We start from the raw sequence: 25,632 nt of genomic DNA, 5'->3' as shown, positions 1-25,632 counted from the left end.
AGTGAATCTGGCTTCCCCATTGATTTCGCTTGTCAGGAGGCCGCAAAAGAGGAAATCACATGACCCCCGGGATTCTGCAATCGTCATAAATATGAGTTACTTGCCAAGCGGCTGAATTTCGATCATGTGACCGTGGGGATACGGCAAGAGGCGTGAGTGTGAAAAATGGTCATAAGTCACTTTTTTTAAACTTTGAACGGTCCCATCAGTCCATGGAGAACTTGACAATTATTCAGAACAGCTCACCTCTTGTGTTTGTTGTGTTTTGTCTGTTTGTGTTTATTCAAAAATAAAAAATTATATATGTGTGTGTGTGTGTGTGTGTGTGTGTGTGTGTGTGTATGTGTGTGTGTGTGTGTGTATATATATATATATATATATATATAGATAGATAGATAGATAGATAGATAGATAGATAGATAGATAGATAGATAGATAGATAGATAGATAGATAGATAGATAGATAGATATATATATATATATATATATATATATATATATATATATATATATATATATATAGTTTAAATGTTTAAATGTTTATTAACATTTATAGGCCGCCCTTTTCCCTGAGGGGACTCAGGGCGGCTCACATAAAATCAGGGAGGGGGAATACAAACAATGACGTAGACACATATAATAAAAGTAATAAGCAACATACATTCATCATTCGGGAGGGGCGGCTATCCTTGTCCCCAGGCCTGACGGGCTAGCCAGTTCTTAAGGGCTGTGCGGAAGGCCTGGACGGTGGTGAGGGTACGAATCTTCACGGGGAGTTCGTTCCAAAGGGTCGGGGCTACTACTGAGAAGGCCCTCCTCCTTGTAGTTGCCAGCCGGCACTGGCTGGCCGATGGAATACGGAGGAGGCCCAATCTGTAAGATCTAATTGGTCGCAGGGAGGTAATTGGCAGAAGTATTTGTGCTGGTAAATAAATAAATAAAGGGAGACTAGTATAGATCTATTTCAAGCTATTTAGCTCTCATCAGCTAGCCATACCCTTACTGGGATTAGAACCTGTGCTGTATTACATCTTAGGCAGAAGTTTTAACCACTAAGCCACAAGGTCCTTCTCCGTTATTTTATATATATAAAACATTCACATCTGCCTATTCCAGGTCCTTTGGAAGGAATTGATAGGTAGATAGAAATGCCAAATCTAATCTAAACATCTGGCTGAGTATGTGATAAACCATAAGCATAATAATAATGGCGGGTAAGAAGCAGAGGTCGTCAGGAAGGGCCTTGTAAAGAAGTCCTGTGCTCGTAACTTGAGGACTACCTGTATCCTTGGGTAAAGTTTCCAAAATCCAATGCTGTTTACTTATTTTTCTTATCCCTCAAGGGATATCCTGCCTAAGCAAGGGGTTGGTCTAGAAGATCTCCAAGGTCCCTTCCAACTCTGTTTATTCTATTCTATTCTATTCCAATTTCATTATTCTATTCTATTCTCTGTATACTACTATATTCTATATTTTATTCTATTCTGCTCTATTCTATTCTAATTTCATTATTCTATTCTAATTCTAATTCTATTGTATTCTACTCTACTATTCTATTTATCCTATAGCTCTGGAGTTGCCTGCAGAGTCCGTGAGCCCAGAAAGCAGAGTCTTACTCAGGTATGAGATATGTGGGAATGCACAAACGGCCGAGGAGCACTGGGGAATTCCTGGGGAGCTCTTATCGCTGCCGCCGGTAACCAGATTAGTGGCGGCCACTGGTTTCCAGTTACCGGTGTGGAGAATGCCGAAGGGAACCTGTTGCTCTCAATAAGCAGGCTGGGCTGGCAAGGGGCTGCTGTCCCATCGGGCCCTGCTGGGCTGCAGAGACATGTAATTAAGATGCCCTGAAACCCTTCACCTGAACCTGTAATTACCTGGATGGTATCAGGAAGGCTGGTTGTTGCAAACAGTGGCTTCATTCAGGCTCTTTCCCCCCACTCCCTCCATGCTCTGGCGATCTAAGGAAGAGGGGTGAGCAGGGGGAGGGAAGGAGTCGGATCCATATTTTAATCTTCCTGATAATAATGAGGACCTTCATGCTTGTTTAGGGGGCTTGGGGGGGGGGGGAGTAGGCAACTGAAAAGTGAATGTAGCAGGCTCTCCAAACATGTCAGTGGCCAGAACTGGAAGGGAGCCTGGAGGTCTTCTAGTCCAGCCCCCTGCTCAAGCAGGAGACCCTATACTATTCCAGACAAATGGTTATCCAATCTCTCTTGTCCAAAAACCTCCAGTGTTGGAGCACCCACAAGTTCTAGAGGAAAGTAGTTCCACTGATTAATTGTTCTAACTGTCAGGAAATGTCTCCTTAGTTCTAAGTTGCTTCTCTCCTTGGTTAGTTTCCACCCATTGCTTCTTGTCCTGCCCTCAGGTGTTTTGGAGAATATCTTGACTCCCTCTTCTTTGGGGCAACCCCTGAGATACTGGATCACGGCTGTCACATCTCCCCTGGTCCTTCTTTTCATTAAAAGAGACGAACCCAATTCCTGCAATCATTGTTTTAGCCTCCAAAGTCCCTAATCATCTTGGTTGCTCTTCTCTGCACTCTTTGTAGAGTCTCAACAACTTTTTTTTACATCGTGGCAACCAAAATTGGAGGCAGTACTCCAAGCGTGGCCTTGTCAAGGCTCTGCAATTCTCAGTGGTGAGTCCTACATTTGCCATTCTCAGCGACTGCCATGAACAAAAGCTACAGACTGATGTTCAAGGAAAATATAGAAGTAGAGCTCACAGAAGTGAACATTTGTAGCTTAGGGATGAACTGTGGAACCCTTGGCCTTCTGAGCTCCGTGGTTTTCTCGCAGACATTGCATTACCCCACTTGGTAGCATCATCAGTGCTGGAAGGGAGTGGGATTTGTGAAGAGGAGGAGGAGGACTGTGAGGTCCTTGGCATTCTCTGAAACTTGGTTATTTTCTTGCAGATGTTTCATTACCCAGTTAGGTAACACATCAGTTTCAAAGTTTAATAGCATTTGTATGCCGCCCAATCCCGAAGGACTCTGGGCGGCTAACAATACAATAAATCAAAAGAATAGAAGGAAGAAAAGATAGATTTAAAAACACATCATGCACTCCATTCCAAGTGGGGCTGGACCATATTTTGGGATCAACAGCCCCAGGCCTGCCGGAAGTGAGTGCTAGAAGTGAGTGGGGTGTGTGGAGAAGAGGAGGGGGAGGCCTATTCGGTCATTGGTTTTCTCGGAGCTTGGCTGTTCCCTATCCTATCGCCTCACTTTGCAATGGCAATTCTGGTCCCAATTCTGGTCGTTAAGTCGAAGACTACCTATACAATATTTTTCCACAAAAGATCAATGATTCAAAATACAGGCCAATTTCTTGCTCCCAACTTCCTGCTTCCAACCTGCATTTACCTGTTTTAAGGCCGAAGAAATGCTTCGAGCGGCATTCCAATTACGTGTGTGTCGGTAATTTCGGTGTATTTTTACGAGCAGTGCAATTCGTTACCTGTCGGAGTTGAATTTATTATCCTGATGCACCCAGTGTGACTCTCCCCCCCCCATTTTTTTTCTGGATTTTCCTCCCTTTTAAGATCTCTTAAGAACTTACTACCTTTCTGGCTGCTGATGTCTGATGAAGTTAAAGGCAAACCTTGTTCCCCTCGCAAAATTTTATAAGTGTACATTTCTGATGCTATCGTTGCTGTCACGATTCCAGGGCCATAAACCCATGGCGAGTCCCAGCGGGGGACGGGCCCTGGCGCCACCCCAGCGTCTCTCTCGGTGCCCACTCCGAAAGGACATGCCTCACCTCACCTTACGAGCTGCAGGACGCCAAAATAAAATCCTTTCTTTGCTTGTTCGTACAGGGAGCCCTCGACTTACAACAGCCCGTTTAGTGACCGTTGGAAGTTACCAGGGCGCTGGGGAAAAAAATCAATGTAGGATTGTCTGCATTGCAGCAGCCCCAAGGTCATGTGATCAAAATTCAGAGGCTTAGCAACTGGCATGTACTTATGACGGTTGTATGCCCAGGGTCATGTGATCTCTTTTATAGCAGCCCTCTGACAATCAAAGTCAAGGGCAGATTCACTTAACAACCGTGTTACTAACTTAACAACTTCAGTGACTCCCTTGACAACCGTGATAAGAAAGGCCACTTAAGAAATGTCCCACTGAGCAACATAAATGTTAGGCTCAATTATGGTCGTAAGGCGAGGACCACCTCTCCTTGACTGATAATCTTGATGAACTGTATATGCCGTTCATCTTGCAAACGTTTGTTTAGTGACCGTCCAAGGTTACAACGCCACTCAAAAAAAAAAAGAGACCAATGTCCATTTTTTCACTTATGACCATCGCAACATCCTTGTGTCACATGATCCGAATTCGGATGCTTGGCAAACGTTTCATAGTTCCGACGGCTGAAGAGTCCTACGGTCATGCGATCCCCGTTTTGTGACCTCTTGACCAGCAAAGTCAATGGGGAAGCCCGATTTGCTTAACGACCCGTGTCACTAATTTAACCACTGCAGCGATTCACTTAACAACCGAGGCAAGAAAGGTGGTCAAAAGGGGACAGAAAATTCAAATGTCTTTTCTAGCAATGGACATTTTGGACCTCCATTGCGGTCGTAAGACGAGGAGCCATAACGGGAAGTCATTTGAAGGGATGGACTTAGGATCTGCTTTTAAAGCCACAAAAGTTTTAACGTGCATCTGTTTTCCCGTTTTGTGGCTGTAAATTCACCAAATTTATTACCCGTTGCTCAAAGAAATCCCTCTCACGTCTGGGTCTTCACCATCCTGCTAAATCAATTTGACTGGACGATGCTGGGATATACATTATAAGCTGGGAAGAGTATCTTTTCTCTACATTATGTGTAATTTTATATACTTTTATAAAGTCTCCATGCACCCCCCCCCCCCTTCTGAAATGGTTCGGCCTAGTCGAGTCACTGCCTGTTCTCCAATTCCTCGTACTTTTTAAGCAATTTCTTCCCGAAATTTTGGTCTCCCTGAGGTAATTAAACCACCCCTCTAACTCTGATCCAGATAACTGATGGTCACCAGCATGGTCATTTTTGTATGTGGTCCTTCTCCAGCCTTAACAATGATACCATTATAATATAATCCAGCACAGAAGATGGGGAACGATAACCCATTTAGGATTTGTGGACTTCAACTCCCAGAATTCCTCAGCCAGCTGGCTCAGGAATTCTGGGAGTTGAAGTCCACAAGTCCTAAAGGGGCCATCATTCCCCATGCTGGCTCAGGAATTATGGGAGTTGAAGTCCACAATGCCTCATTCCTCATACTGGCTCAGGAATTCTGGGAGTTGAAGTCCACAAGTCCAAAAGGGGCCATCGTTTCCCATGCAGGCTCAGGAATTCTGGGAGTTGAAGTCCACAAACCCTAAAAGGGCCATTGTTCCCCAAGCTGGCTCAGGAATTCTGGGAGTTGAAGCCCGCAAACCCTAAAAGGGCCATCGTTCCCCATGCAGGCTCAGGAATTCTGGGAGTTGAAGTCCACACGTCCTAAAGGGACCATAGCTGCAATCTAACAGATCAAGCAAAACGTCATCCAAGAAGCTTCTTCAGCTCTGACTGAATGGTGGGGAAGGGAAGGATTTATGTTCCTTGCAGACAGCTGGACATTTTGCATCCTTTTTAGAGAAGGGGTGTCAAACTCAATTTCACCGAGGGCCACCCATCCCCATCCTCCCCCCCCCTTTTTTAATTGGCCAGGTGATCTTTTTTTGGTCCTTCTCCTCGTTCCTGGCAACTTTATTTTATTAATAAAAGGCAGGAAACGGTTAAGTGGCATTAAAATAGAAGCTTCCTGTTTCAAAGATGGTTTCTTTCTCTCTCTCTCCCCCACCTCCCTTTTTCTCTTTTTCTCTCTCTTTCTGTCTCTTTCTTTCTATCTATTTTTTTCTCCTTTTCTTCTTCTTTCTCTCTTTCTTTCTCTCTCTCTTATCTCTTTTCTCTTTCTCTCTTTTCCTCTCTTTCTGTCTCTTTCTTTCTATCTGTCTTTTTCTCCCTTTCTTCTTCTTTCTCTCTTCTTTCTCTTTCTCTCTTTTTCCTCTCTTTCTGTCTCTTTCTTTCTGTCTTTTTCTCCCTTTCTTTTTCTTTCTCTCTCTCCCCCCCTGATCTTTTTCTCTTTCTCTTTTTTCTCTTTCTCTCTCTTTTTCCTCTCTCTTTCTGTCTCTCTCTGTCTTTTTCTTTCTTTTTCTTTCTCTCTTTCTCTCTCCTGCCTAAAGTCTTCCTTACCATTCTCCTTGTACAGTAAATATTTCGCTTTCCTGCTGAGGCTGCAACCCCCCCCCCCCAAATGGCTTTACTGGTTCTGTACATTTGCTGTTTGAAAGGCTGGAGGAAGGTGAATAGGTCATAAATTTTTACTATCCCCTCCTCAAACCAGGAAGTGATTCTTCTCTTATGACCCGTGTGTGCCTTGTTCTCTCCGAAGATGCTTATCTGTCTCTTTGATGGCTTCAGGCCCGGCAGATACGCTCCGCATGGCGCCTTCCCTTATCGAGGCTCTATCGCTTGGCCCTTGACGAGAGCTGTGGCTTTTTTTTTTTTTTCATCTTTAATTGATTTTGCAGCACGCTTTATACCCCTCCGCCCCTTCCCCTCCCTCCCTCCCTCCCTCCCAACATGGGGAGGAGACCCTGCTTGGCACAATGGCGGCATAATTGATTAGACTGGGCCAGATTTGAGATATTTGGTGTGGGTGTGTTTTATAATGTAACCAAGTTATGAATTTTTATGACCGGAGCCGCCGTTGCGGGAACAAGGAAGGGTAATTGGTTGGAATGCAAAAACAAGGAAGAATAAAAACCCTCTTTTCTTCAGTTGACCAGCGATCCAGCTAAGGTCTGCGGCGCATGTAACATGCTTAATTCATATAGTCATCCTCTTTAGAATAGCAGAGTTGGAAGGGACCTTGGAGGTCTTCTAGTCCAACCCCCTGTTCAGGCAGGAAACCCTATACCATTTCAGACAAATGGCTATCCAACATCTTCTTAAAGACTTCCAGTATTGGGGCTTTCACAACTTCTGAAGGCAAGTTGTTCCACTGATCAATTGTTCTAACTGTCAGGAAATTTCTCCTTAGTTCTAGGTTGCTTCTCTCCTTGATTAGTTTCCACCCATTGCTTCTTGTTCTGCCCTCAGGCGCTTTGGAGAATAGCTTGATTCCCTCTTCTTTGTGGCAACCCCGTAGATATTGGAAGACTCCTATCACGTGCTTTTGAATTCTTGGTTCCAGGGCCTGTTTCCACCACCACCCCCAATACACCTCTAACCAGATTGAGTAGTCCTTGACTTACAACTGTGCATTTACTTACCTTACTTTGTTACAACGGCAGAAGGCCAGGGAGGGAGAGAGGGAGGGAGAGAGGGAGGGAGAGGGAGGGAGGGGGAGAGGAGGAGGGAGAGGGGGGAGAGAGAGGGAGTGTGTGTATGTGTGTGTGTAGTTTATGCATCCTAAGGAAACCAACCCATCACCCAAAATCGGATCCATACGACCTGTAGGGTATTGTGTAGGCTGCGCATTGTACAAGCGTTCCCATTTGAGAATATGAACAAGTGATGGACTCTTGCAGTGTTGCGTGGTCTTTTGGTGCTCTCTGATGACGTTACCTAGTTTAGTAATGAAGCGTCTGCAAGAAAAAGCTCCATGTTCAGGGAGCACGGAGAGAGCCCTCCTCCTCCGCTCTGTACACCCCACTCCTTCTAGCACTGATGATGTTACCTAGTTGGGTCACGAGACGCCTGCAAGAAAATAATGAAGCTCCGAGAGCACCAAGGACCCCACAGATCAACCCTGAGCTACAGATATTCTCTTCTGTCAAGTCTTCCTGTCTCCTGATGGGAATACAGGTTGTCCTTGACGTACAGCAGTTCAGTTAGTGACCGTTCAAAGTTACAACAGCACTGGAAAAAAACTGACTTAGGACCGTTTTTCCACAATTACGACCATCGCCGCATCCTTATGGATCAAAATTCAGATGCTTGGGAACCAACTCACATTTATGACACGCGATCCCAGGGGTCACGCGATCCCCTTTTGCGACCTTTTGACCAGGCAAGTCAATGGGGGAAGGCAGATTCACTTCACAAACCTTGTTGCTAATTTAACAACTGCAGCGTTTCACTTAACCAGCGACAGGGAAAAAGTCGCAGAAAGGAGCAGAACCGATAAAGGCGTAAAATGGGGCAGAGCTCACCTAACAAGGGTTTCACTTAGCGACGGAAACGTTGGGACTCAATTGTGATGGTAAGTTGAGGTCTGCCTGTATCCGAAGCATGTGCTTTTACTTCGCAAATCAGGCTTCACTCTACTGGTCTTGTCCAACGGGGGGCCGCCTTCTGCCCCCAGGTGAGACAGCTGGCTCTCTCAAGTGAGCACTGAGGAGCAAAGGAAAGCGATGGCATTGTTGGCATCCTGCCGAAGTTGGTGTCAACCCTGAAGCTGACCTGACTGAAGCCATCTTGACAGCTTCCGCATGGCCACATGGGAGCTGAGGGGTAGGGAAGGAGGGGAGGGAGGATTGAGAGAGCTGGGACTTTGTAGTCAAAACAAAATACTTTCTCTTGGGAACCAAGGACATTCTCACACCTGGTTGGAAGAAGGCGGAGTGATGTCACCCGGCAACCAGACAGCATCGCGATTGGACCATATGACTGATTGTTTTGAGAATGGGTGGAAACCAATCAAGGAGAGAAGCAACTTAGAAGTAAGAAGAAATTTCCTGACAGTGAGAAAAATTAGTTGGAGGAACAACTTGCCTCCAGAAGTTGTGAATGCTTCAAGATTGGAGTTTATTAAGAAGAGATTGGACAGCCATTTTTGTCTCTTGATGGAGCAGGGGGCTGGACTAGAAGACCTCCCACATCCCTTCCAACCCTGTTATCCTGTGATGAATTCTATAAATTCATCATCATAATTTCATAGAATTAAAAGTAAAAGTGACAAACTTTTACTTTTACTTAGGTGAAAATTGCGGGAATCTTCAGAGCCAGTGTTCACCAGATCTGTGCCAATAGGATATTTCCAATAAAGGTCTTATTTGAGGGAATCTACCTGTTTTGGAGTTTTGCTTGATATGGGTTTATTACTTGGAAGTTGGCTTAGCTGCGTTCACCAGTGGCTGACCAAGACAGGCAGAGATGACAAAACAATACAAAAGAGAAAGAAAGAGAAAGAAAAAGAAAGATTAAAAAAGAGAGATAGGAAGAGAGAAAAAAGAGAAAAACAAAAAGAAAGGGAGAGAAAGAGAGAGGGAGAGAGAGGGAGAGAGAGAGAGAAAAGAGAAAGATGGGGAGAAAACAGAGCAAGAGAGAGATAGAGAGAAAAAAGAGAAAGACGGGAAGAAAGAGAGAGAAAGAGAGAGAAAAGAGAAAGACAGGAAGAAAAAGAAAGATAGGAAGAAAGAGAGAGGAGAAAAGAGATAAGAAAAAAGAGAAATAGAAAAAGAAAGGAAGAGATAGGAAGGAAGACAGAGAGAGAGATGAAGAAAGAGAGAAAAGAGAAAGAAAAAGAAAGATTGAAAAAGAGAGATAGGAAGAAAGAGAGAAAAAAGAGAAAAAGAAAAAGGGAGAAAAAGAGAGAGGGAGAGAGAGAAAAGAGAAAGAGGGGGAAAAACAGAGCAAGAGAGAGATAGAGAGAGAAAAAAGAGAAAGACAGGAAGAAAGAGAGAGAAAGAGAGAGAAAAGAGAAAGACAGATAGGAAGAAAGAGAAGGGAGAAAAGAGATAAGAAGAAAGAGAAATAGAAAAAGAAAGGAAGAGATAGGAAGGAAGACATAGAGAGAGGAAGAAAGACAGAAAAGAGAAAGAAAAAGAAAGATTGAAAAAGAGAGATAGGAAGAAAGAGAGAAAAAAGAGAAAAAGGGAGAAAAAGGGAGAGGGAGAGAGAGAAAAGAGAAAGAGGGGGAGAAAACAGAGCAAGAGAGAGATGGAGAGAGAAAAAAGAGAAAGACAGGAAGAAAGAGAGAGAGAAAGAGAGAGAAAAGAGAAAGACAGATAGGAAGAAAGAGAAAGATAGGAAGAAAGAGAGAGGAGAAAAGAGATAAGAAAAAAGAGAAATAGAAAAAGAAAGGAAGAGATAGGAAGGAAGACAGAGAGAGAGAGATGAAGAAAGAGAGAAAAGAGAAAGAAAAAGAAAGATTGAAAAAGAGAGATAGGAAGAAAGAGAGAAAAAAGAGAAAAAGGGAGAAAAAGGGAGAGGGAGAGAGAGAAAAGAGAAAGAGGGGGAGAAAACAGAGCAAGAGAGAGATGGAGAGAGAAAAAAGAGAAAGACAGGAAGAAAGAGAGATATGAAGAAAGAGAGAGAAAAGAGAAAGAAAAAAGGGGGAGAAAAAGAGAGAGAGGGAGAGAGAATATTATGGCGGAAGCTTCCCCCTTCTCGGCCCTGTTTAGACAACTTGCACAAATCAATTTTCTCTCTGTGGTTCGGTTTCCTTTGACAGTTTAAACCTCAATTCAATCACGGGGCTCCAGGGACTTCCGAACCACTGAAGATTAAAACCCTCCTCCCGCCCCAAGTGTTTCTACTAATGTTGTGTGTTTAATAACTCCACTTATGAGCAATTTTGTGAGGAGGGGAGGGGAAAAGAAAAAAGAAAGATAAACCCAGGCCTGGCCAAAACCTCTGGAAGTGACAGAGCTGACTCTTAAAAAGTCAAATTGCCCCATAGTTGCCTTTCAATAAATGCGGCAACGCAACAACCGTGCATGACGGAAACTGTCATCTATCAGGACAGATCCATCGTCCCCAGCCAGCGCCAAAGAACCTGCAAAGTCACGTTGGCCTACCTGACACCGCGCCAACTAGAGTCATGTGAGGATCGCCCTGGGATAAGAGCCCTTGAAGAGTTGACGACGAGCACGCTAAGAAATACAAGGATCACGCATTAACATGTGACTCATGACTATGTGTCAGAATGGTCAAAACAATTGGACAGTCCGAATCTCAAACAATAAATGCTCTGTCTTACACACCAGCAACAAAAACCAGAACACCAAAGGCAAGGTGGGCGGATACGACCTCGTAGACGAGCCCCCACACTGTCAAGGACCTGGGAGTACTCGTCTCAAACATCCCAGGGCTCACCGCAACAGCATTGCCAAAAAGGCATTAAGAGCTGTTAACCTAATTTTGCAAAGCTTCTTCTCCGGGAATACGGCACTGCAAAACTGGGGCACACAAAACCTTTGCCAGACCGATTCTCGAATGCAGCTCGTCTGCCTGGAATCCACACCGTATATCAGACGTTAATACAATCAAGCGAGTCCAGAAGTATTTCACGAGAAGAGTCCTCCGCTCCTCTGCTCACAATAGAATCCCTTATGCCGCCTACAGGCTCGAAATTTTGTGCTTGGGAAAACTAGAACGCCGCCACCTACAGTCTGACCTAAACTTACAACACAAAATTTCCCGCTACAATGTCCTACCTGTTAATGACTACTTCAGTTTCAACCGCAATAATACACGGGCAAAAATTTTTTTGCAGAGCTGGCAGCTGATTTGGACAGTGAGGAGGTTGGGGAGGAACATGAGCCGGTCAGAGACAGAGAGGGGGCCAGGGCCGTCCAACCGTTATCAGCTGCCTTCAGAGTCAGATATCAGTGGGGCAGAAGAACAGCTGGAGCCTGTTCCCAGTGTGCACATGCACAGAGTTGCCAGACGAAGGGAGCAGCTAAAGAACAGGGGTCGACTTGGGAGTAAGGCCACAGTTGGAGGGTGAATGGTCCCTCCCAGAGGAAATAAAAGGGGAGCCAAAGGGGAGTGGAGTTTGCAGGAGACAATTAGTTCGCTTCATTGGTTCGTGACTCTCCGAGACTCCTTGCCAAGTTCTGCAGAGCGGCCTGGCAGCTCTCCAAGCCAGATAAGGTCTGTGACTGTAAATCCTCCCTTGAAAGACTTTGCTGGAGGTGAATGAGCAGAATTCACAGTCAATTAATAAAAGGGGTTTTTGTCGGGACCCGGAGTTGGCTTCAGGCTCTTGGGAAGCCTCGGTCAGAACAAGGACCCTTCAAGAAGACCCTGAGGCTGGGAAAGATGGGAGACAAGAGAAGAAGGAAACGGCAGAGGGTGAGATTGTTAGATGGCGTCATCGATGCCACGAAGGTGAATTTAGGCCTTCATCTCTCTGGAGACAATGGAGGGATGGAGGGCCTGCCGTAATACGTTCCATGCGGTCGCGAAGAAGCGGATATGACTTAACAGCAATGTAGACAACCAGATCAAAGGGTTTTTGTTCAAATTATTATTCTCTTGTCGATGCCAAAGCAGGAGGTATGGATCCATTCCAGATTTCATTCAGGGTCCTGAGAACATCCATTAGATTCCTGGTCCCCTCCATTCTTGAAAATGGACCATCATCATTGTTCAAGGTCTCATACTTTAGACTTCAGGGGTCACCAACCTTTCGGACCTCAGGGGCCACTAAATTCATAATTTTAAATCCCGCAGACCACTAATATGATCTGCCTCATGACGGGCTGGGTGGGTGAGGCTACATGGTCATGTGACTGGGTGGGCGTGGCCAAGATGATGTCACTCACGTTGAAGGGCGCCTCATCAGCCTCTACTCGCCCCTCCCCTCACAGCCGCTCCTTGCCTGCCCGTCCGGGCTCCTTAGGGCCCCAACAGGAAGCAGTTGCTGGAGCTAAGCATCCACCATGAGAAAGAGTTGGCAAAACAGCTCAGTTCAAATTGAGTCTGATGGAGAAGGAGGCTCAGCAGAAGCACCTCACTGAGGACTAGGAGCATAGGCTTTCCAAGCAGAGGGAAGACCTGCGGGAGTGCAAGGGCAATACCAGTGCCTGGAGGCTTAGCAAGCTGAGATGATCAGCCAGTTCCCAGCGATGATGCAGCCCCACTGGAACGAGACCCTCCGGCTCTTGGCCACCAGCATTGCTTCCCTCCAGCCTTCGCCCAAAGCCCCCCACCAGGAGGCTGAAGCAGACCCCAAGTTGGAATTTCTGCCCCCCTCCGACCCGCACAAAAAGACCCCAAAGGGGGAGACTCTCTGCAGCAACACAAATATCCATTGCACGTATCCGTCCCAGGAGCCGTAGTTTGAGGACCTCTGATTTAGTGCAATATAAAAAATGCAAATCATTTTTCTACGGACCACCAAAATTTTCTTGCGGACCACCAGTTGGTGACCGCTGCTTTAGAGGATCAATTCCCTCTCAAAGACCGATCCCTTTGGAATCTTTTCCCCACCCAAGCCATGTTCTGTCACGTGGGGCTTAAGGCTTTTCCTCCCCTTAGCCAGCCTACAACCAACACCTGACATCCAGTCAGAACGAAACAAGTCTTTGGAGGAGATCAGTTTTAAACGTGTCCATCCCTTCACTCAATGGGAGTCAACAATTCACATAAAGTTGTCCCAAACCAGCTACTTAGAATAACTTAGAATAACTTTATTATCACTGAATGTACACTAATTGGCATACATTAAAATGAAATGTTGCTGCATGCAACTCTCAAAAGCTCACCCCCTCCAATATAAACGACATAAACATGACGAAATAAATACAAAATTATACATATACTCACATATGCATATCCCCACATACTCTCTTGCACCGACAAACTTCACAACTGGCCACACTTCAGAAGACAGGCTGATATATAGTCAAGTAAGTGTAGCTAGATCAACGTTGCTTCCATGCTTGGGTGTTATCGATACCTCCGATCAATATCACCACCAATTACTGTGTTTCCCTGAAAATAAGACAGGGTCTTATTTTCTTTTGAGCTTGGCCTTATTTTCGGGGAGGTCTTCTTATTTTTGAGGTGCAGCTGCAATATTTTTGGGTGGGTGGGGGATTATTTTAGCACATGTGCTCAAAAAGCCCGATTATCCTTATTATCTGAGGGGGTCTTATTTTCAGGGAAACAGGGTAGGTATTGTCCTTCGGCCAGCATCGTTACTCTCAGCATACCTAAACAAGAGACGGGACGGTCTCAATTTCAAATTTCTCCAAGCAGTAATCACCACGCCTTCAGCCGCGACGGAAAAAAAGTCCTTTCTTTTGTCCGTCCACAAAATACCTTCAGTTGGATTGACGCTCATGAACATTTTGCCAACGAAAAACCCACTTGCATTCACCGTGAACACGTTAAAAGAAAAAAGTTGGGCCTGATAGACCCTTTCCTACCTGAGGTAGCATCCGTTCCTGAAGACCCTCCCTGTAGATCGGAAGTCGGGCGCGAAGACCCGGGCATGCTAACGGGCTCAGAACGGACAGGCTGGATTCTAAAAAACAAAAGAAAATATGGTCAGTTGAAGGATGCGTTGGTTGAAAAGAATGGGGCATACAGCACAAAAAAAAACAAAGGCACCACAATGACCTTGCCCCAGATTCAGAACGCTATAACCGAACTACAGTATGCAATAGCAATAGAACTTAGACTTATATGCCGCTTCACAGGGTTTTCCAGCCCTCTCTAAGCGGTTTACAGTCAGAATCTCTTGCCCGCAACAATTTGACCCACCTCGGAAGGAGGGAAGGCTGAGTCGACCTTGAGCTGGTCAGGATGGAACTGTTGGCAGTGGGCAGAATTAGCCTGCAGTAGTAATCACAAGAAAGGAAAGAAGGAAGGAAGGAAGGAAGGAAGGAAGGAAGGAAGGAAGGAAGGAAGGATAATAGCAAGAGCCCAGACTTATATACCGCTTCACAGGGCTTTCCAGCCCTCTCTAAGCGGTTTACAGAGTCAGCCTCTTGCCCCCAACAATCTGGGTCCTCATTCTACCCACCTCGGAAGGAGGGAAGGCTGAGTCATCCTTGAACTGGTCAGGATGGAACTGTTGGCAATGGGCAGAATTAGCTTGCAGTAGTAATCAGAAGGAAGGAAGGAAGGAAGGAAGGAAGGAAGGAAGGAAGGAAGGAAGGAAGGAAGGAAGGAAGGGCACCTATACACTTTCTTCATAGTGTTTCACAGTCCTCTCTAAGCGGTTTACAGAGTCAGCCTCTTGCCCCCAACAATCTGGGTCCTCATTTGACCCACCTCGGAAGGAGGGAAGGCTGAATCAACCTTGAGCTGGTCAGGATGAAGCTGCCAGCAGTTGGCAGAATTAGCCTGCAATACTGCCCCCAACAATCTGGGTCCTCATTTGACCCACCTCGGAAGGATGGAAGGTTGAATCAACCTTCAGCCGGTCAGGATGAAACTGTTGGCAATAGGCAGTTAGCCTGCAGTTGGATGCAACCACATCTCCATCTCCTCCCGCCCGCCATAATGAGGCATTTAAAAATTTGATAACATGACTACAGGGATACGGCAACCGTCGTAAGTGTGAAAAACAGTAGTAAGTCGCATTTTTCAGTGCCGTTTTCAGTTCAGTCATAAAATGAACGGTTGTAAGCCTATAACGCTGGGGGGGGGGAATTATAGGGAACAAGTCTTTGCTTTTTTTCTGGTTTTTGGAGGGGGGGGGGAGAAAGGAACACTCTAACCTGAGACTGTCCAAATCCAAATCATCGGTGTCAAAATCCAGGAGAGGCTGCGGGGTGTCGCTGGGCCCGTGGGACTGAAGCACGGAAGAACTGGAGGAAATCACGATGGTTTGGCCAGAAGGATGAATAGTCTTGAACTGGAACTGCGGGCCCATCCAGAGGCGGCGGTGAGGTCCGGTGTGGGTCACAATTTCCACCTGGGAGGAGAGCATCCGAACAATGGATCACCAGGTCTGGAGGGACCTTCAGAAGCTTAGAAGTGAGTTCCCTCAGGTGCTCAAGAGGCCTGTTTTTTTCTTGGAAGGCGTTTCGCTTCTCATCCAAGAAGCTTCTTCAGCTCTGACCACATGGTGGGAAATGGAGGGATTTACAGCTGGTTATTTGCATCCTATTAAAGAGCTGTTGAGGCCACTTGGAAGTTTATCTCTGTCCTCTGGGCCACCTGAATGGCGAAAAGTCCTTTCGGAGGTTCCAAGAAGACCCCACACCCATTTGTGCTACAAAGGTGACCCTGAGGACAGAGGAAAAAACCTCCAGGTGGCCTCAACGGCTCTTCAAAAGGTTGCAAATGACCAGCTGTCTGCAAGGAGGATAAATCCTTCCCTTCCTCCAATCAGAGCCGAAGAAGCTTCTTGGAGGAGAAGTGAAACGTCTTCAAAGAAAAACCAGGAAGTCCAGTTGCCTCTTGAAAAAAATGCACCTTTGGGGAGACCATCACCTGGATGATGGGGAATCTCCACAGAGGCTTAGAAGTGAGGAGAACAACTTCGCCTGGCGTAAGGGGAGAAGATTCCACATAGCAGAGTAAGGCCATCTACTTGTACTTCCCTGGATCAGCGGCCCCCCAACCTTTGCGGCTTGGCGGCCCAGCAGGTGTGGAAAAAGAGGAACTAGACCATGCAAGCAGCGGGCTCTCTGGCACACGCATTGCACAACTAGACCTGGGGATTGGGGTGGGGTGGGCAAGTGGTGGGATGCCACATTTCTTACTACCGTTTCTGTGGGCGTGGCTTTGTGAGCGTGGCAGAGGAAGGATACTGCAACATCCCCATTCCTTCCCCATTCTCAAAACGCCCGCTACCGGTTCTCCAGAACCTGTCGGAACTGGCTGAATGCCACTTCTGGTTGGGGACCTCTGCCCTAGAGGACGGACCCAAAACATGCCCATTCTGTTAGATCTAGGGGGATAGGAAAATGAGGTGTGTGTGTGTGTTTCTTGTTAGGTATACTACAAGTCACAGTAACAGAGATTAGAATTTTAAAAGATCACAAAGATAATAAAAAAAAATTGTATTGACAACTTTGTAAGATGGATAAATTGCTTGGATTACTAAGAGACAAAAACTGTTTCCGTGTGTGTTTCAACGTGGTCTCTTCTTGGAAGCTTTCAAGAAGAGACTGGACTGCCCTCTGTCAGAAATGCTGTAGGGTCTCCTGCTTTGGGGGGTGGACTAGATGATCTACAACGCCCCTTCCAACTCTGTTTATCTGTCTGTGAATAGAATAGAATAGAATAGAATAGAATAGAATAGAATAGAGGACAGGAGAAGAGAAGTTGTGGGAGCTTCATCACTGGAGGCTTTCAAGAAGGGACTGGACTGCCCTCTGTCAGAAATGCTATAGAGTCTCCTGCTTGTGGGGGTTGGACTAGATGACCTACAAGACCCCTTCCAACTCTGTTAATCCGTTGAAAGAGTAGAGTAGAACAGAATAGAATAGGAGCTGTGAGAGCTTCATCACTGGAAGCTTTCAAGAAGAGACTGGACTGCCGTTTGTCAGAAATGGTGTAGGGCCTCCTGCTCTAGTCCAGGGGGTTGGACTAGATGACCTACAAGACCCCTTCCAACTCTGTTTATCTGTTAAAGAGTAGAGTAGAACAGAATAGAATAGGAGCTGTGAGAGCTTCATCACTGGAAGCTTTCAAGAAGAGACTGGACTGCCGTTTGTCAGAAATGGTGTAGGGCCTCCTGCTCTAGTCCAGGGGGTTGGACTAGATGACCTACAAGACCCCTTCCAACTCTGTTATTCTGTAATTCTGTAACCGTTCTCAAGGCTGGAGAGAAGAGCAAGGAGGCCATTGAGCGTGCCGTCAACATTTCGCTCTTCCGTGAGGCGCCACAAGCCGGTATGCCTGCCGCACGCGAGCTCCTGCGCCCCGCCATGCCGATCAGGCCCGCGACGGGAAGGCATGGAGATCCACGCCATCCGCTCCTGAGAGCCGAGAGGTGAACAGATGCTTCTGCAATTCCAGCAAAGACGAGGAAAGCAGATGTTCCCGGTCACCCCCCCCAACCCTCCCCTCTGAAATGCACGGGACCGACATATTGTGGTCCCCTTCCCGATGACAGCACGCATTACCCACTTCCCTAATTGAGACGCGGAGGCGAAGGGCCCTGTTCCCTTTGTCACATGGACGAACCGGCGGTAACACTTCCATCTGGAGGAACAGACAAAACGCTGCGGGCTTTCGGCGTGGAAAGTGACGGGCGGATGGAGAGCTTCTTTTGTGCGAGTGTGGTGGGGATGCGTTGGCTTAACAAAACCCAGGCATTCCTCAAGGCTCTCCCCGAACTGATGGGATTCATTGGGGGGGTGGGGGGAAGCAAGATTCCAGAAGAATCTAGTAGGTCCCACATCAATAACAGGAATTGGGTATGTCTATAGTTTAATGAAAAGAAGGACTAGGGGAGACAAGATAGCAGTCTTCCAATATCTCAGGGGTTGCCACAAAGAAGAGGGAGTCAAACTATTCTCCAAGGCACCTGAGGGCAGGATAAGAAGCAATGGGTGGAAACTAATCAAGGAGAGAAGCAACTTAGAACTGAGGAGGAATTTCATGACAGTGAGAACAATTAACCAGTGGAACAGAAGTTGCCTCCAGAAGTTGTGAATGCTCCAATATTGGGAGTCTTTAAGAAGATACTGGATAGCCATTTGTCTGAAACGGTGTAGGGTTTGATCCATTTGAGACAAGTGACTGTCCAATCTCTTTTTAAAAACCTCCCCTGATGAAGCACACACAACTTCTGTTCCACCAGTTAATTGTTCTCACTGTCAGGAAATTCCTCCTCAGTTCTAAGTTGCTTCTCTCCTTGATTAGTTTCCACCCATTGCTTCTTGTTCTACCCTCAGGTGCCTTGGAGAATAGCTTGACTCCCTCTTCTTTGTGACAGACCTTCAAATATTGGAATTATATTTTGTTATGTTATTTGACTTTATTGTTTTATTGTTTTATTTATTTTATCGTATTATAAGGCAAATAAGATGTAGGGGACTGGAGGCTAAAACATATGTCTAGTTATGTCTAGTTTAATGAAAAGGACTAGGGGAGACATGATAGCAGTCTTCCAATATCTCAGAGGTTGCCCCAAAGAAGAGGGAGTCAAGCTATTATCCAAGGCCCCTGAGTGTAGAACAAGAAGCAATGGGTGGAAACTAACCAAGGAGAGAAGCAACTTAGAACTGAGGAGAAATTTCCTGACAGTTAGAACAATTAATCAGTGGAACAGAAGTTGCCTCCAGAAGTTGTGAATGCCCCAACACTGGAAGTCTTTAAGAAGATGTTGGATAGCCACCTGTCTGAAACGGTATAGGGTTTCCTGCCTAGACGGGGTTGGACTAGAAGACCTCCAAGGTCCCTTTCAACTCTGCTATTGTATTGTATATGAAGTATGATTGCAGGAATTGGGTATGTCTAATGAAAAGAAGGACCAGAAAATGACATGTTAGCAGTATCCCAATATTTGAGGGGCTGCCACAAAGAAGTGAGGACAATTAACCAGTGGGACATCTTGCCACCAGAAGTTGTGAATCTCCAACACTGGAGGTTTTTAAGAAGAGTCTGGACCGTCACTTGTCTACAATGGCATAGGGTTCCCTGCTTGAGCAGAGGGTTGGGCTAGAAGACCTCCGAGGTCCCACCCAACTGTGTATTCTGTTCTGTTACTGTTCTATTCTTTTACTTCTGCTTCGCTCTTTTAATTCCTTCCCTTTTCATTGTTGTAAGACGCCTGGAGTAGCCCCAGGCCAGATAGGCGGCCAATATATTCATCAAAATAAATCAATCGTTCTTTTTCCAATCCATCACTCTGACAATCCGTCAACCGTTACCTGAGAGAGCCACTCTTCGTCTTCTTGTCCACTGTGATCAGAAGTTAAGCTGTCATAGGATTCATGGCGGGTGATCGGTCCTGGGCTTCCCAGCGGAACTACTGTTGGGAGGGGGGGAGAGAGACGAGGCAAGAAAGAAATCACACATGATTAAGAGTATATTTTTTAAAAAAGCACACAAAGGGAGTCCTCGATTTATGACCACAATTCAGCCCCAAGATGTATGTTGCTAAGTGAAACATTTGTTAAAAGAGCTTTGCCCCGTTTGACGAACTTTCCTGGCTGTTAACGGCTAAGTGAATCGCGGCAGTTGTTAAATTAGTAACACGGTTGTTAAGTGAAGCTGGTTTCCCCATTGGCTTTGCTTGCAAAAAGGTCGCAAAAGGGGAATCGCGTAATCTTGGGACGTAAATATGAGCTTCCGAATTTTGCATCACGTGGAGAAGCTGTAAGGGTCGTAAGTGTGAAAAAGAGCCATAAGTCACTTTTTTCACTGCTGTTGTGGCTTCGAACGATCACTGAATGGAGGATTGAAAACCAAATGTGTACATTTCATATTTTTTTATGTTGCTTGTTTGATTACAGGTGGTTCTTGATCTACAACCAGAACCGAGCCCAAAATTTATGTTGCTAAGCAAGACTTTAAGTGGGTTTTGCCTCATTTGACCCCTTTGGTGCCACAGTCGTTAAATGAATCCCGACAGTTGTTTAAGTTCATACAGTGTCAAGTCTAACTGGCTTCCCCGTTTACCTTGGCTTATCAGAAGGTTGCAAAATGACCCCGGGATGTTGCGACCGTCATAAATACGAACCAGTTGCCCAGCAACTGATCACGCGACTCTGGGGATGCTGCAACTGTTGACAAACAGCCATTTAAGTCACTCCCCCACCCCCGGTGGTGTTGTAACTTCGAACAGTCAGTAAACGAATGATTGTAAGTCAAGGACTATCTGTACTAGGTTGACCTCATCTGACTCCAAGCCGTTGGACGTTACGATTCTGATGACCAGCGAAACCGATCCAGCATACCAGAAATCTGAGCAAATTTCTGGTATGCTGGATCGATTTTGCTGATCGTCAGAATCTTAAATGTTTCTTAAAGCCTGTTAATAAAGAAATGCTAGGAAAACCAAGAACACCTTCAGAAGAGTAAAGACTCCGTTTCAATTCAGAATAGAGCTGGAAGGGACTTTGGAGGTCCTCTAGTCCTGCACAAGCAAGAGACCCTATGCCAGTGATGGGGAACCCTTTTGGTACCGAGTGCCCAAATTGAAACATGCATCCATGGAATACTGCAATGGGCTCTACATGGGGTTGCCCTTGAAGTGCATCCGGCGACTACAGTTAGTCCAGAATGCAGCCGCGCGAGTGATAGTGGGCGCACCGCGGTTCGCCCACGTTACACCTGTCCTCCGCGAGCTGCACTGGCTACCTGTTGGTCTCCGGGTGCGCTTCAGGGTACTGATGACCACCTTTAAAGCACTCCATGGTAGTGGATCTGGGTACTTGAGAGACCGCCTCCTGCCGATTACCTCCCTTCGACCAATTCGATCGCACAGACTGGGCCTCCTCCGAATCCCATCTGCCAGTCAATGCCGACTGGCGACTACACGGAGGAGGGCCTTTTCTGTTGCAGCTCCGACCCTGTGGAACGATCTCCCCGCTGAGATCCGTACCCTCACCACCGTCCAGACCTTCCGCGCAGCCCTCAAGATCTGGCTCTCCCAGCAGGCCTGGGGATAGGTTCCTAATTCACCCGCCTGAGTGTTTGATTGTTGAACGAAAGTTGTGTTTTACTATTTTTTTCTTTGTTCACATTTTGTTTTGTTTTTGATGTTGCACTTCCCTCCCTTGTGATTGTAAGCCGCCCTGAGTCCCCTCAGGGAAAAGGGCGGCCTATAAATTTTAATAAATTCAAATTCAAATTCAAATCCATGTGCGCGTGCTGGAAACACAAAAGACCAGCTGCCTGGCACACAAATGCCTGTTTTTGGCCGGTTTTGGCTGGGGTTTTCAGGCCATTTTCTGGGCCAAAACGGCCTGAAAAGAGCCCTGAAAATGGCCTAAAAACTGCCTGGTGTTTGGCCATTTCTGGCCCGTTTTTAGGCTGTTTTTCCAAGACCAACTGGCTGGGTGCAAATGCGTGCCATGCGTGCCCACAGGCACCTGAGGGCAGGACAAAAAGCAATGGGTGGAAACTAATCAAGGAGAGAAGCAACGTAGAACCGAGGAGGAATTCCCTGACAGTTAGAACAATGAATCAGTGGAACAGAAGTTGCCTCCAGAAGTTGTGAATGCCCCAACACTGGAAGTCTTTAAGGAGATGCTGGATAACCCTTTGTCTGGAACGGTATAGGGTTTCCTGCCTAGGCAGGGGGTTGGACTAGAAGACCTCCAAGGTCCCTTCCAACTCTGCTATTGTATTGTATTGTAATTGTATTAATAAAAAGAAGGACTAGGGGAGACATGATAGCAGTCTTCCAATATCTCAGGGGCTGACGCAAAGAAGAGGGAGTCAAAGTATTCTCCAAAGCACCCTGAAGGACAAGAAGCAATGGGTGGAAACTAATCAAGGAGAGAAGCAACTTAGAACTGAGGAGGAATTTCCTGACAGTTAGAACAACTAATCAGTGGAACAGAAGTTGCCTCCAGAAGTTGTGAATGCCCCAACACTGGAAGTCTTTAAGAAGATGTTGGATAAGTGATATAGGGTTTCCTGCCTAAGCAGGGGGTTGGACTAGAAGACCTCCAAGGTCCCTTCAAACTCTGCTATTGTATTGTATTGTATTGCATGCCACCTCTGGCACCTCTGCGATAGATTCGCCATAATGGCCCTATACCATTTCAGACAAATGGCTGTCCAATCTTTTCTTCAAAACCTCCAGTGATGCTATGTAGAGATTCTCAGTCATCCAGGTCGTGGTGCTTTTTTTTCAGGGAGAAACTGGACTTTCTGCATTTTTTTTTCTTTTGAAGACATTTTGCTTCTCATCCGAGAAGCTTCTTCAGCTCTGACAGCAGAGGTGGGTTGCTGTCGGTTCGGCCCAGATCAGCCAAACCAGTAAGTAGCGGCGGTGGGAGGCTCCACCTCACCTGCCCGGACGCTGCTGCGCATGCGCAGAAGCGCACCTAAACCAGCGGTAAAAAAAATTGGCAGCCCACCTCTGTCTGACAGGATAGTAAGAAAGGGAAGGATCGATACTCCTTGCAGACAGCTGGTTGTTTGCATCCTTTTAGAGGGTCCTTGAAGCACTTGGAGGTTTATCCGTGTCCTCATATTAACGTCTTTTGAAAACATTTCGCTTCTCATCCAAGAAGCTTCTTCAGCTCTGGCAGGGCAAGTGGGGGAATGGAAGGACTGATATTCCTTGCGGAGGAAAAAAAGGCAGAGTACCGGAACCAGGGGCACCACTCAGGTGACCCTGAGGACACAGGGCTTCAAGGACCCTCTAAAACAGGTGTCAAACACAAGGATCGCGAGCAGGATCCGGCCCCTGATGCGGTTGGATCTGGCCTGCAGGGCCCTCCTGGAAAGTGTAAGCCCGCGTCACTTCGGCCCGGTCTACCCAATGCAAAGCGGAAACAAGGCAGAAGTTTGGGGAGTGGGGTCAAGCTGGCCATGCCCACCTAGTCAGCCACATCCACTTGGCCCCCGGAGATCAATCACAGCCCTCAATGAAATTGAGTTTGACATCCCTGCTCTAAGAAGGATGCAAATGACCAGCTTGTCTGCGAGGAGCATCAGCCCTTCCATTCCGCACCATCCTGTCGGAGCTGAAGAAGCTTCTTGGATGAGAAGCGAAATGTCCTCAAAAGAAAAAAAAAACAAGAAAGTACAGTTGCCTCCTGAAAAAATAAAAACCCTTTAGGACTCCAGTGATGGAGCATTCACAACTTCTGGAGGCAACTTCTGTTCCGCTGGTTAATTGTTCTGACTGTCAGGAAATTTCTCCTCAGTTCTAAGTTGCTTCTCTCCTGGATTAGTTTCCACCCATTGCTTCTTCTTCTGCCCTCAGGTGCTTTGGAGAATAGCTTGACCCCCCCCTCTTCTTTGGGGCAGCCCCTGAGATATTGGAAGACTGCTGTCATGTCTCCCTTAGTCCTTCTCTTCTTTAGACTAGATGTACCCAATTCCAGCAACTTCCAGTGATGGAGCACGCACAAGATCTGGAGGCAAGTTGTTCCACCGATTACTTGTCCTCCTTTAGAATATAGAATATCAGACTTGGAAGGGACCTTGGAGGTCTTCTAGTCCAACTCCCTGCCTAGGCAGGAAACCCTACACCACATCAGATAATAGCAATAGCAATAGCAGTTAGACTTATATACCGCTTCATAGGGCTTTCAGCCCTCTCTAAGCAGTTTACAGAGTCAGCATATTGCCCCCAACAACAATCCGGGTCCTCATTTTACCCACCTCGGAAGGATGGAAGGCTGAGTCAACCCTGAGCCGGTGAGATTTGAACAGCCGAACTGCAGAACTGCAGTCAGCTGAAGTAGCCTGCAGTGCTGCATTTAACCACTGCGCCACCTTGGCTCAGACAAATGGTTATCCAAGCTCTTCTTAAAAATTACCAGTGTTGGGGCATTCACAACTTCTGGAGACAAGTAGCTCCACTGATTAATTGTTCTTACTGTCAGGAAATAGAATAGAACAGAATCTGGAAGGGACCTTGGAGGTCTTCTAGTCCAGCTCCCTGCTCAAACAGGAGTACATATACCATTTTAGACAAGTAACTGTCTTCTTAAAAACCTTCAGTGATGAAAAGGCACCCACAACATCTGGTGGCAAGCTGTTCCACTGGTTAATTGTCCTCACTGTGAGGAAGTTTCTCCTTAGTTCCAACTGGCTTCTCTCCTTGATGAGTTTCCATCCATTGCTTCTTCTTCTGCTGCTTTGGAAAATGATTTTCCGAAGGAGGAGGATGGTTACAAGGTCACCGCACCTTTGCCAAGGCCTGTCATTTCGCATTGGCTGCGGCCTTCCCCTCTTCTTTTAAAATGTCTCCACTTCAACGAGAAGCAGAGCGCCGGGTGAAGGACCTGAACACAAAGCCGCTCCTCTGAAGCCATTAGGCCCGGAGAACCGTAAGCCTCCAGTCACCTTGATGCTAATGCGAGCGATTGGAAGCGGCCTCGACAATGAAGTTGGCCGAGATCCCGCTGGCAGGTGGTAGCAGAAGACTCGTCTCCCGGCAGCAGCTGCCTTGTCAATCAAACATATTGCAGCACGGACGGGCATTTTACATATAAAAAAAAATAGAAATAAAAATATGGTCGCGGGGTGGGGGGGGGGAGTAGGATAGTGTGAAAAAGTTCTTAAGCCAGAAATCCAGAGGGATCAGGACAGTGGTGGGATTCAATTTTTTTTTTACTACCGATTCTGTGGGTGTGGCGTGGCAGGAGTGGTTTAGTGGGCGTGGCAGAGGAAGGATACTGCAAAATCCCATTCCCTCCCGATCGGGAGGCAGAGAATAGATGGGGCGTGGCCAGCCAGAGGTAGTTTTTACCAGTTCTCCAAACTACTCAAAATTTCCGCTACCGGTTCTCCAGAACTGGTCAGAACCTGCTGAATGCCACCTCCGGATCAGGAGGTTGGTTTGCCACTAGAAACATCTGAAATGAAAGGCGGGCTAATTGTAAGGGATATCAGATTTGGCCAGACGGGTGTATGATCGAAGGGAGTGAATAGGAATAGTACTTATATTTTCATTTCCTTTTCATTTCCTTTATTTGTATGCCGCCCTTTTCCCTGGGGGGACTCAGGGTGGCTCACAATTCAAAAAGGGAGGGGGGGAAGACAAACAGTATTCCAATATGGAAACAATATATAATATATATTGTTATATATCCAATATATCACTTTATTGTGCTTTAGAGCCCGTTCTAAGCGGCTTACAGAGTCAGAATATCATCTGACCATCCTCATTTGACTGACCTCGGAAGGATGCAAGGCTGAGACAAACTTGAGCCGATCAGGATCGAACTCCTGGCAGTGGGCAGAATTTGCCAGCAATAGCACTTAAGACTTATATATTGCTTCACAGTGCTTCACAGCCCTTTCTAAGCAGTTTACAGA

General features: G+C 46.4%; 1 protein-coding gene across 7 annotated transcripts in view; it reads right to left on the bottom strand.

The window, feature by feature from the left end:
* The window catches only part of BCAS3 (BCAS3 microtubule associated cell migration factor), a 686,211-nt gene that overhangs the window by 298,946 nt on the left and 361,633 nt on the right, over nucleotides 1–25,632 (bottom strand). For 6 of the 7 annotated variants that reach the window (XR_015696858.1, XM_087717090.1, XM_087717091.1 and 3 more), the window contains 3 exons: nucleotides 19,554–19,654; nucleotides 15,444–15,640; nucleotides 14,145–14,242 (listed from right to left, as the gene is read on the bottom strand). Coding sequence is in view for 6 of the 7 variants with exons in the window: in XM_087717090.1 (XP_087573216.1) it covers nucleotides 14,145–14,242; nucleotides 15,444–15,640; nucleotides 19,554–19,654 (396 nt within the window). In the remaining variant the exon portion in view is untranslated. The remainder of the gene's footprint in view (nucleotides 1–14,144; nucleotides 14,243–15,443; nucleotides 15,641–19,553; nucleotides 19,655–25,632) is intronic. The other variant, XM_087717092.1, reaches the window with a different exon arrangement.

Source organism: Thamnophis sirtalis, unplaced genomic scaffold, assembly GCF_051295495.1.
Source record: "Thamnophis sirtalis isolate CommonGarterSnake01/CBP01778 unplaced genomic scaffold, rThaSir2_p1.2 scaffold_6, whole genome shotgun sequence".
In the NCBI taxonomy this organism is placed as follows: Eukaryota; Metazoa; Chordata; class Lepidosauria; order Squamata; family Natricidae; genus Thamnophis; species Thamnophis sirtalis.
Note: the sequence above shows the minus strand (reverse complement) of the source record. Positions and strands in the feature narration are given on the sequence as shown.